The following is a 12,480-nucleotide window of genomic DNA, read 5'->3' as shown; positions in this document are numbered from 1 at the left end:
TTTAGTATGGAAAATTCCAAGAAGTGAGAGCTACCTATCCAGAGCAATACCAAATTGAGTAAGACTCAATGCCCAAGTACAGATGAGGAAATAGATGACATGAGCCGTGTACCTTATGCGTCCGCTGTCGGATCGATCATGTACGCTATGACATGTACTCGCCCTGATGTGGCATTTGCTTTGAGCATGGTCAGTCGCTATCAAGGAAACCCAAGTAGAGCTCATTGGATAGCCGTGAAGAATATACTCAAGTATTTGCGAAGAACGAAGGACTGGGTCCTTGTACTTGGTGGCAATGATACTTTGAGAGTAGATGGTTACAGTGATGCCAACTTTCAGACGGATAGAGATAACTTCCGTTCTCAGTCAGGCTGGGTATTCTTATTAAATGGAGGAGCAGTTACTTGGAAGAGTTCCAAGCAAGATACGGTGGCTGATTCTACTTGTGAATCAGAGTACATAGCAGCAAGTGAAGCGTCGAAAGAAGCAGCTTGGTTGAGGAACTTCATCGGGGATCTCGGAGTTGTTCCAACCATCCAGGAGCCTATGGAACTGTTCTGCGATAATGAAGGAGCGGTTGCCTTGACAAAGGAACCGAGAGATCATGGTAAAACCATACATATCGACAGAAAGTACCATTTCATCGGACATAGAGTAGAAGAAGGCCATCTTATAGTGAAGAGGGTGTCATCTGAAGATAACCCAGCAGATCCCCTCACAAAGGGTCTGAGTAGGGCTAAGCATATTCAGTATGCTCGGAGCATAGGACTGAAAGATGATATTAGTTTTAGTAGTTAGATTAGTTTTCTGAAACTTGTAACAAAGTAAATGTAATTGACTTTTGGTGATTAAATAATAAAGTATTATTTATAAGTTTGGGTTCTACCTTTTGTCAATTGTTTATTATTGTGTTTCATTTTTGCATGTTTTACTTCCCGGATAATAAGATTATTCGAACTCCACAGTCGCTCGTACTTTTGGAAGTAAGTAGTGAATCAAGACTGTCATGAACTGGATTGTAGATTGTCTAAGGATAGACATGGCAATGTATTTGCTGCAACGTTCATGAGTACTCAGAAATTGAGATTTGAGTATTGGATAAACCCTCGCTCAGAGTATTACTTCATGGAATTCATCACGAGTAATACTGAGACGATAATATCTTATAATCGTGAAACAGAGATATATGAGTTGTGATTTGCAAGTCGGCTATGCATTGGTGATACGAAAACGCATCAGTAACTTGGTGTTATAAAACGTATTATCATGTATGGTTTGATGAGTAAAAGATACAAGTATATGAGTCAATGTTTATTCTTTCCTTTTGCCCTAACGGGAAAAGCGATATTTGTGGGCCCCTCGATGATTTGGTGTTGACTTGTGTGCTGGGCCCAGCCAGGACTAAATTGATGTGTTCAATTAGAAGTCCTACATCATCACAAATCAGGAATCGGGAAACATAGATTCTGGAAAAAGAGGTTGATTGCATTCCATGTCTTTTTTCTAGGGATATCTAGCAGAACGAAGGATTATATGATCACTTATCTTAGGACACATAACTGACTGGGTCAGAGTTCGGCAACAGCTTTTTGGAAGCTACAATTTGCTGGTCAAATTTAGAAGGCATACTAGCAATTATAGTTACAGACTTATCCAAGTGGGAGACTGTTGGATTAGGTGTCTAAGCCCATAACTATAATTGGTATGTACTTGAATTGATAGCAGCACAGTCCTTTTGGGTTGCCCTCAAACCTAGCAACCAAACAAGGAAATTATGAAATGAGAGATATTAATTTATAAGATTAATAAATTAATATAAATGAATTTATTAATATGTTAAAATATTAATATATTAATAGGAAATCATTTTGTTTAATTAATTGTTAGCCAGAAATTAATTAGAATTAATTTTGGGGTTAAAAGAATTGATTATAAGGTGCAAGGACTAGTTTGCAATTATCTAATAGTCGAGTGGAAGGCTCTAGAACCCCCTTGGATGAGGGTGGACGAAATCTTTAGGGGAAACCCTAATAATTTCGTCTATAGGGGCTTGGATAAGGCCCTTGGGTTTCCTTAGGCTCTAAGCAAAGGATAACTAGGGTTTCTCCTAAACCTTAGATCCCTCAGCTATATAAGGAGCCTCCTGGTTCATGTTTTGGTCACTTTTTTCTTTTGAAGAAACCCTAAGGGCTAAAATTTTGCATACTCCCTCTCCCCTCTCTCCTCTACTTTCCTTCTTGCTAGTTTGGGTGTGATTCCATTAGAGGCATTACACTTATGGTGCTAAGCTTCCAAGAAGATCAAGATCAAGATCAAGGGAATTATCAATTGTTTACTATAACAATTGAAAGGTATGTAATTACTAAACCCTAGTTTGTAAATTTCGATTATAGCCTCTCTCCTATAGGGTTCTTGTTTTGCAATTCAAAGTTGTATGTTCAATAGATAAAACATAGATCCAAAGTAGGTTGCATGTGAACTTAGGAATTGTTTTCTAGTTTATTTGTTTTAGTTAAAACCCATCAAAAGCTTCATCATTTGGACCAAGATGACTTCAAAACCAAACTACACTAGATCTGTGCACTCTTATGTAAAGTTATGAACTTTATACCTCCAAATAGTCCCAACTCATGATGTTATCCCATATATATGAGCTCAAACTTCTTAAGTCCTTCCTTGCCAACTTCTTCTTTCCTCTTCCAAGCTTAAAACCACCAAGATGGGCTTTTCAAGATCAAAATTACACAAGAATGAAGGGATGAGGTGTTCTAAGGGTTTCTCTGAGGTTGGGGAGGCTGATAAGGGGCTAGGGTTTGAGCCATAATGTTCCTTATATAGTGGTTAGCCCCAAAAATTAGGGTTTAAGGTCTCTGAGAGTACGTTGGTCGTACTCCTCATACGCTGGGTGTACTCCTCCCACACCCGCGATCATTTTACTCTACTACGTTGGGAGTACTCCCAACTTACGTTGGGCGTACCCAGTCGGACACGTGCATGCTTCCCTTGCATGCATGGGACTTGCTTGCCAAACATTTCCGTTAGGGGCCATTTATGCCAATAACTTCAAAGTGCTATAACTTCTTCGTTCTAAGTCCCTTTCCGACGAACTTTATATCCACGAAAAGGTGGCGAGAAGCCTTACGCTCCTAGCTACACACCTAAGCCTTAAACATTCCGAATAAATCCCGAGACCCATAAAAGACCGAATCGCTTATACCTTGGGCCTCCGAGACTGCTGCAAAAGTACTCTTCAAAACGAGGTGTTACATGTGTGCTGCGCCGCGCAACAATAAGTAGTGATAATAGGTTTTCTACAAAAAAACAAACAACCTCTAAGTAAATAGTTAAAGAAACAATAAATATTCCAAAATATACTTTGATACCAGTAAGAACTTCTTATGTTGGAAATAAAATTTACTTAAAAATAACAAAAGACAACATCTTCGTTCCTTCAAAAGTGTCTTCAGAAAAACTTTTATTTCGTTCATCATTTTATCGATAAGATCGACTTTTATTTCGTTTATCATATCATCAATAAGATCGACAGTAAATGAAAAAACACATGTGTGTCATGTGTCTTTTTTCGGTATAATGACTTAGGAGGGTGATAACGTTTTCTGTTTGTCCATTTTAGGTCCCTAAGGTATTTTTTGTGCGTATTACACCATTAAGGTTATTATAACCGTTTACAAATAGTCCTTTTAACAGGAAGAAGTCGGTAAAAGGATTATTTATAAACGGTTATAACAACCTTAATGGTGTAATATACACAAAAAATACGTTGGGGACCTAATATGGACAAACGAGAAACGTTATTACCCTCCTAAGTCATTATCCCATGAAACTATAAACCCCTATAGTAAATTTTTACTTTTTAAATAAGAAACTTGTAGGTCTCGGGGTTGGTAGTTTGGATGTTTTTAACCTCGGTCTTCTTTATAAATGGAAGTGACGGTTTCTTAATGACAATGGAGCTCTTCGGGTTAAAATTGTCAAATTTTGTCATGGGGAATGTGGTGGTTTTTCGGACGATTCGATAATAGGAATTGGAGGGGATGTTTGGCAAAAGATTGTAGGATCCATTAATCACCTCCATGAGAATGGTTGTATTCCTTCTAATTACATGTATAGAGTGGTGGGGGATGAGACTCAAACGAGGTTCTAGAAGGATGTTTGGTGCTTGGATATTCCTCTTAGGAAGCGGTTCGGGAGGCTCTTTGCTTTGGCCTTTAATCAAGATGCTCGAGTAAGTGAATAATAGGATCCGGGGGGATGTAATTTTCATTGGCGTGGGGGATTAGAGGAGGGGCTGAATCGACCCAATTTGATTATCTTGTAGAAGGATGTTTGGTGCTTGAATATTCCTCTTAGGGAGCGATTCAGGAGGCTCTTTGCTTTAGCCTTTAATCAAGATGCTCGAGTAAGTGAATAATGGGATCCGGAGGGATGTAATTTTCTTTGGCCCCTCCTCTAATCCCCCGACGCCAATGAAAATTACATCCCCCCGGATCCCATTATTCACTTACTCGAGCATCTTGATTAAAGGCCAAAGCAAAGAGCCTCCCGAACCGCTCCCTAAGAGGAATATCCAAGCACCAAACATCCTTCTAGAACCTCGTTTGAGTCTCATCCCCACCACTCTATACATGTAATTAGAAGGAATACAACCATTCTCATGGATGTGATTAATGGATCCTACAATCTTTCGCCAAACACCCCCTCCAATTCCTATTCTCGAATCTTCTGAAAAACCCCCACCTTCCCCATGACAAAATTTGACAATTTTAACCCGAAGAGCTCCCTTGTCATTAAGAAACCGCCACTTCCATTTATAAAGAAAGCCGAGGTTAAAAACATCCAAACTATTAACCCCAAGACCTACACGTTTCTTATTTAAAAAGTAAAAATTTACTATAGGGGTTTATAGTTTCATGGGATAATGACTTAGGAGGGTAATAACGTTTCCCGTTTGTCCATATTAGGTCCCCAACGTATTTTTTGTGTATATTACACCATTAAGGTTGTTATAACTGTTTATAAATAATTCTTTTACCGACTTCTTCCTGTTAAAAGGACTATTTGTAAACGGTTATAATAACCTTAATGATGTAATACGCACAAAAAATACGTTAGAGACCTAAAATGAAGAAATAGAAAACGTTATTACCCTTCTAAGTCATTATCTCGTCTTTTTTCATACAACTTCGAATATCACTTTAGCCGTGTACCATTTGGTATTACGCAAAAAAAAAGAAAAAAAAAAGTTTAAAGTGTGGTTGCATATGAGTTATAAGATTTTTGCCATCCTCCTTGTAAATTACATATGTGCCCTCGTAAGAATTTCTGCCCCAGGCGGCATCACAAAAATCTTTCGAGAGTTTACCATTCCCCCCAATTTCCCGTCTCTAATTTTCTTTCCGCTAAAGGTAATCGCAAGCTCCATCGCCGCCTCCATTACTGCATCGCCTCTCTCGCGTCTACTATCACGTCGACTTCCTCCCCTTCTTGCCGCCCTACGCCCTCGCCACCCCTGTTGGCTACCGGCAGGAGACCTTTGATAGCCACAGCTACATCGTCGCACCCCACCTCAGGTTCCATTTTTTTTTTCTTTTTTTCTGACTTCGATAGTTCGATAGCCACAGCTACTTGTTTGCTTACTGATTTGCTACTTGTTTGTTGTTCATATATGATATCTGTAAAAAAGGGAATGTGTTTGCTGTTCATATTATCATATATGATATCTGATGTGTACAGTGCTCTGTGTCTTGAATTAGATGCTTAAATTTGTGTTCTTGAGACTCATATGTATGATTTTTTTTGATCTGAGTTGGGATGGGTAGCCTTGCAGGCAAGCTGTTTGATCAAATGCCTGAGTGGGATGTGTAAGCCTTTTTTGGTCATTTCACATATTAGTTTTTTTTTTCCCAAACACTATAAAATGCTTATCAGCTTATAGTTTTGACACCGGATAACCTAATCCAAACATTTTTTTAAAAAAACTCCGATTTGGCATCGCTATAAGCTACAAGTTAAAAATGCTATCATTTTAACTAAGCTTATCCAAACACCCTCTAATCGATTCAATTATTAATCTGTGTTTTGTATTTTGTGTTTGCTCTGTGTTATCTTAAACTGATTTTATATTTTGGTGGTAACCTAATTTATCTCACTGACAAGTTTTTATGTGGGTTTGTGAATGAATTTTTCAAACTTGGACGCATAACTTTTGTGGTTAAATTCTCTATTAAATTCTTGTATGTCAGCAAGTGCCTTAATGGCGGATTCAATCATTACTTCAGAGACACCAACCAGTTCATCCCAACTGAATCCTCCATCCCGTATTATCTGTCGTGTGTATGTTCTTCAAACCCTTCTCTAATTCAATTTTTACACAGTATATCCAATTTCATGAATTTTAGGCGATTGATTTTTTTGTGATCAATTGCAGATGCCAAAAACAGTTTTCCCAATATACATGCCCTCGATGTAATACTCGTTATTGTTCCCTTCCATGTTACAAGGTAATCCTGTCTTTGTTCTTCACATCTTACACAAATTGCTATCCACTTTGAGAATTATGTTTCATTAAGTTCATTTTTTTTGGTTATGGTATTGGACTCCTACTATATATGGTTTTCTGAATTTATTTAGCATTAAAATTACGTTTGTAAAGTTTTTTTTTTAATAATCTTTTTTCAGTCACACAGTATCCGATGCACAGAGTCATTCATGAGAGACAATGTAATGGAGGAGATGAAGCAAATGGAACCTGCTGATGAGACTAAACAGAAAATGCTGGACATATTAAGACGTTTTCATTCAGAGGAAGAAGATGATAGCATGGAAGATGATGGTTATATGTTAATTCTATATTCAAACTATTACTGTTAATATGTTACTTCTGTATTTAAATTATTCAAAACTTAATTTTTTTTGAAGGGTTGACTGATGCATCTTTATCAGAGGAGACAATCGAAAAGATCATGTCTGGTATGTTTGAAAGTCAATTTCACTTCCACTATCATCCCTATATTTTCTTTTGACCTTTTTACCCCTACAGGAGTTGAAATCACTTTCGATGACTTGTCCACCGAAGAAAAGAAACATTTTCAACGAGCGGTGGCTTCAGGACAGCTCAGCAAAATGATCGAACCGTGGGACCCATGGTGGCTAAAACCATCTGCTAAAACCATATCTCTAAGCCCTCAAGGAACCCAACTGGTTCAACCCGTAACACCAAACGAACCAGACCCGGCGGTTCCCTCAGTGCCGCCAGGTCCCACCACCGCACTGCCGCCGGTCAACACCCTTATCGGGTCAACTCAACCGTCCCCGCTTCTACCCGTTCACCTTGTGGACATCTTATACAGCTACTGTTTCACTCTTCGTGTCTACAACGGGGAGTGGGAATCGGATGCGGTGGGGTCCACTGTAACGGTTATGAGTGTATCGAATGTGTTAGGTCAAGGCGGTCAACCAGAGACGGTTTCTGAAGCTGTGGCTCACTGTTTGGAACAAGCTTGTGGGCCCGCTTTCGGACACATGGGTGGGGCCCAGTTCGGACTTGCGGTTCTTGATGATGTGGCGAGTGTTTTGGACCTTGGAAGTGATGGTTTGGTATGTGCGCTTTGTGATTTGCATCGAATGATTAGAAATGGAATGAAAGAAATGAAGGGGTGTGATATGGAAATGAAGAGGAAGTTGAAGGGTGGTGAGAGGAAAGTTTATTTTTTGATGTGTTGGGTGCATGAACAAGGGGGAGAGGTTTGGTCTAGTTTGGTAGGGTTGGTGATGGCTGAGAAGAATGTGGCTATGGAGTATGTGGGTAATGGGAAGAAGGGTGATTGGAGAAAGGAAGAGAGGAAGGGGAAGGTTGTGATTGAAGAGGTCTAGTAATGCTGTTCATGTATTTTCGAGTATAATTTTGGTAGTTGGTTTTGTAGATAATCATAGTGGATTCAAGAAATTTTGGTAGTTGGTTTTGTAAGCAATATATACACAACATATTTACACACACCATGCATTTGGATTAGTATAATGACTTTAAAACTATCCACCAACACATAAAATAAATATGCTTAGATACATGCAAATCAAACATAAATGTCATAAATTTTAAGCAATATTTGTATCTTGAGTCGTTATACATTGTGTAATGGCATCATTTGCACCTTTTTATTTTATTTTATTATTATGAATAGATTTCAGGTACTTGAAGCTCTTGTTTTGGTATAAAATTGCTCACTTGTGCATACTAATATTCATTCATTACGCTCCTTATTGAAATTGTACCATATATATTGTCTTAATTGTGCTGATATATACCATATTCTCTTGCAATGATGCCTTCAAGAGTTTTAGGTATCCACCCTAGCGTTCTGTCATAGACTTTTCCACCAGAACAATGTTTTCGGAAAAAAAACATACACTGTGGTACCCCTCTCGAGTCTTATGAGAAATCTCGTCTATAAGCAAAGCAAAAATGTAAGAACTATAATTTGTCTGAAAAAATCTAATTACATATAGTTTTGACTTAACTTTCTAGAAACCTTTCCTCTAGCTAGTCTCATATAGAATGACTAAGTAGTTTAATACCTCTATAATTGTCGCAATTTGTTACATCTTTTTTTTTTTTTTTTTTTTAATATGTATCATAGTACTAGATTTCACTCCTCCTTTGGCATGTTTGTCTACTTTTTAAAATATTGTTAGAAAAGGTTCGTCAACCACTACCTCCTTCCTCCACTAACCATATTATCTTTCCACATCTTTCTTAAGGGTGTTTGGACTGCTTTTTGAACTCTAAAAGTACTTTTAAATAAAGTGTTTATTGATTTATAATGATGGTAAAATGAGTTTTTTAAGGTTATAAGTCAATAAATTAAAAAGTGTTTGGTTTAAAAAATGTTTTTTAAAGTTATTTTGGTTAAAAAGCAAAAAACAATTTTAAAAAGCCAAATTTTACATGCTTTTTTAATAATTGTTTTTTAAAACTAATGAAAAAGCTATTATGAAAAGTATTTTTTAGTTTGCCAAACATTTTTATTTTTTTTTACTTATTAGCTTTTCAAAAAGCCAATAAATCAATAAACTATTTTTGAAAAACAATCCCAAACACCTTAATGTAATTTTCACTTCTTCACTCTCAATATTACAATATTAATGTGGGAGCACTTATTGGTCATCCGGAGTTGCCCTACAATACCCCTCTACATCCCTATCCCTAAACAACTAAGTTGCTATATTAAATAAAGAATAGAAGTAACTACCTACCTAAGTATTTATTAGTTAATATAAAGTAAACATTCTTTTGTGTCATTTTTATATCTCTCTTCACACACGATAGATTTTTTTTTCCTTTTTGCTTTGGCCATTATTTTCTTCCCTTCAGGTTTGGCATCCTTGTATCTTTCCATTGTGATTGCTTTTTCATTGTCATCATTAATTGCTAAAAACTTCTTAAAGAAGGTTTGTTTTACCATCACAAGTTTCTACATATCTCTAAAATTCTCTAAAACAACTTTTAAATCATATTATTCCATTATTTATGCCACAAAAAATCGTTTTCTTGAAGAATTCGAGAAAAGAAAAAGAAAAATAGCAAACCGGTTTTCCAAATTTATTCGACCGGACGGCTTTTGCAAACCAATCTAGATTCTAGAAGGCACCTTCGTCATTTGGGTCCAGTAATTCTCTAGTCCAAAAGCCATACCTCCCTCACTCAGGGATTTATCGTTTTCCATCCTTTACTTTCTTGTTCAAACCCTAATCTCATCCCATTCTTCGTTGATCTGTCATAAAAAACTCATATACAGATTGATTACATACGTGTATATACACAGAGATGAGTGCTTCTGCCGATAAATTGGCTCATTTTCAAGCAATTACAGGTCTCCAAGACGCCGATTTATGCACGGAGATCCTCTCTGCTCATGGCTGGGACCTTGAACTAGCTATCTCAAGTATCACTTCAACATCAGAGGAAGACCACATCAATCTTCCCACTACTTCCGCCATCGACAACGACAACATCGCCACCGACAGATTTGAACAATCAGGATTTATTGCAACTGAGGGTGCAGGTCCACCAGGTTTAGCATGGAAGCTCATCACACTTCCGATTTCCATTGTTTCTGGGAGCCTAGGGTTAGTTTCAGGTGCTGTAGGGTTAGGCTTATGGGCGGTGGGCGGTGTTCTTTCTTATTCTTTAAGCATGATTGGATTGACTAATTCCGGGACTAACGGCGGATCTTCCTCGACTCCTTTAGTTTCACTCTCAACCGCGGCATCAGAGGCGATGGATTTCGTGTCGAAGTTCGAGAGTGAGTATGGAAACAGACATCCGAATTTTGTTTCTGAGGGTTTTATGGATGCGTTACAGCGGTCGCGGCATGAATTCAAACTTTTGTTTGTGTACTTGCACTCTCCAGATCATCCTGATACACCATCCTTCTGTGAGGGCACTCTCTGTTCCGAGGTTATGACAGAGTTCGTAAATGAGAATTTTGTTGCTTGGGGTGGGAGTATTAGGGCAAGCGAAGGGTTCAAGATGAGTAACAGCTTGAAGGCTTCTAGGTTTCCTTTCTGTGCTGTTGTCATGGCAGCTACTAATCAGAGAATTGCTTTGCTCCAACAGGTATCTTACCTAATGTCAGGACTCTTGTGTCTACAAATAAATTATTTCACATTATGAAGTTTGAAGACTGTTAAACCTGAAATTTGTGGATCTATTGGTCCCTAATCAACCCAAGAAACATTAATTGTAGGCATTCACATTAGTGAAGGGCCCCTAAATGAGAAGTACCTTGTAACAAGTTCAATCACTAGTGTCAGTAGTAAAGTATCACCATTAACTTTGTGGATATATATATATAATGTAGGTTGAAGGGCCTAAATCACCAGAAGAGCTGCTAACAATGTTGCAAAGGGTTCTTGAAGAAAGTGCCCCTGTTCTTGTAACAGCAAGACTTGAAGCTGAGGAAAGAAGAAACAACATCCGATTAAGGGAGGAACAAGATGCTGCATATCAAGCTGCACTTGAAGCTGATCAAGTAAGCTCTTATTTACCCTTTTCTTTAAGATTAGTTTTCAAATTTTCATCTGATTGACTAACTTTATTTTACAAAATCAGGCTAGGGAACGCCAGAGGAGGGAAGAGCAAGAACGAGTAGAACGAGAAGCTGCTGAAGCTGAGAAGAAGCAAAAAGAAGAAGAGGAGGCCCGTGAAAGAGCAGCACGTGAAGCTGCTGAAAGAGAAGCTGCATTGATTAAGCTGCGTGAGGAAAAATCTTTGTTGTTGGGCCCTGAACCTGAAAAGGGGCCAGATGTTACTCAGGTATTTCATTTTTTAAATATTTTGAGAGAAAATTTGCATTTTAATTTTCATAAAAGAAGGTTTGAATCTATGCCTGAATAATATATAACTTCTGGTAATAGTTTTTACATAACCACTGAACAAAAACAGTCTGTACTACACAGCCAAAATCTCAATTGTATTATCTTGTTGATTTTATAAACCATATTAATTAATATTATATAAAAACAAGACAAACATGATATGAATATGACATATGAAAATGAAATGATGCAGGTATTAGTGAGATTACCAAATGGAGAAAGAAAGGGGAGGCGATTTCATTGTAGTGCAACAATACAATCTCTATACGACTTTATTGATTCTTCAGGGTCCTTAGAAATTGGAAGTTACAGCCTAGTCACCAATTTCCCACGTGTCCTTTATGGTCCAGACAAACTCTCTTTCACCCTTAAAGAAGTTGGATTGCATCCTCAAGCCAGTCTTTTTGTGGAACAGAAATCATGAATCATGATCAATCAGGTAGTAGTCGTCTATAACCATCCAGAACTTTATGTGGTATAATACTAATAGGGATCATTTTTTCTTCTTCCTTTTCTTGTTAATCAAGTCTTAAATCTGTCTAATCAATGCACACATTTCGAATAAAACCAAACTTCTTTTCATTACGCACTTTGTAACAACTCATTTGTTTGTATGAATCACTCTGTCCTTTGCTTCTTGCATTATATATGTTGATGGTTTAATGTCAAAATTAATAATTGTTCAAAACGTAATGGGAAAGTGGTATTTATTGATATGTATCATTCTCATGTTATATTAGAATTGTATAATTGTTTTTGATACTTTGATAAGTTTTGGCTCTAAATTTTTTACTCATGTTTTAACTTTTTTATGGTTGTGAAAGGACGGACATGTAGTTGATAAGATATGTTTTTTACTTTGTTGCATGTTTGTATTCTTCATTATTAGAAACTTGGGCGTATGATCTTTTGAAAATTGAAGTTTACGTTTGTATTTTTTTATGAATATGTTTTGTAGTTAATCTTTGATATAATAAAATAGAGCTTGTATAGAACAATCAAACACTATCTACAATTTCCCCCAACAAATTATGCAAATTTCCTATTATCACAACAACAAAACCATCAATTAACCACAAGCCG

The 12,480-nt window shown here is 37.2% G+C and overlaps 2 protein-coding genes across 2 annotated transcripts; both read left to right on the top strand.

Moving 5' to 3' along the window:
• Nucleotides 1-5,308: 5,308 nt before the first annotated feature.
• Nucleotides 5,309-8,052, top strand: LOC111880876 (uncharacterized). Its single transcript, XM_023877286.1, has 6 exons — nt 5,309-5,591; nt 6,264-6,354; nt 6,449-6,521; nt 6,700-6,853; nt 6,940-6,990; nt 7,061-8,052. Exons 1-6 carry the CDS (start codon nt 5,324-5,326, stop codon nt 7,891-7,893), a joined length of 1,470 nt encoding a protein of 489 aa, XP_023733054.1. The 5' UTR covers nt 5,309-5,323; the 3' UTR covers nt 7,894-8,052.
• A 1,616-nt stretch (nt 8,053-9,668) lies between these two features.
• LOC111880868 (plant UBX domain-containing protein 10) lies at nt 9,669-12,039 on the top strand. Its single transcript, XM_023877277.3, has 4 exons — nt 9,669-10,636; nt 10,881-11,051; nt 11,132-11,335; nt 11,591-12,039. Exons 1-4 carry the CDS (start codon nt 9,845-9,847, stop codon nt 11,819-11,821), a joined length of 1,398 nt encoding a protein of 465 aa, XP_023733045.1. The 5' UTR covers nt 9,669-9,844; the 3' UTR covers nt 11,822-12,039.
• Nucleotides 12,040-12,480: the final 441 nt, after the last annotated feature.

This window comes from Lactuca sativa, chromosome 6 (assembly GCF_002870075.4).
Source record: "Lactuca sativa cultivar Salinas chromosome 6, Lsat_Salinas_v11, whole genome shotgun sequence".
In the NCBI taxonomy this organism is placed as follows: Eukaryota; Viridiplantae; Streptophyta; class Magnoliopsida; order Asterales; family Asteraceae; genus Lactuca; species Lactuca sativa.
This window is presented reverse-complemented; position numbering and strand designations above follow the sequence as displayed.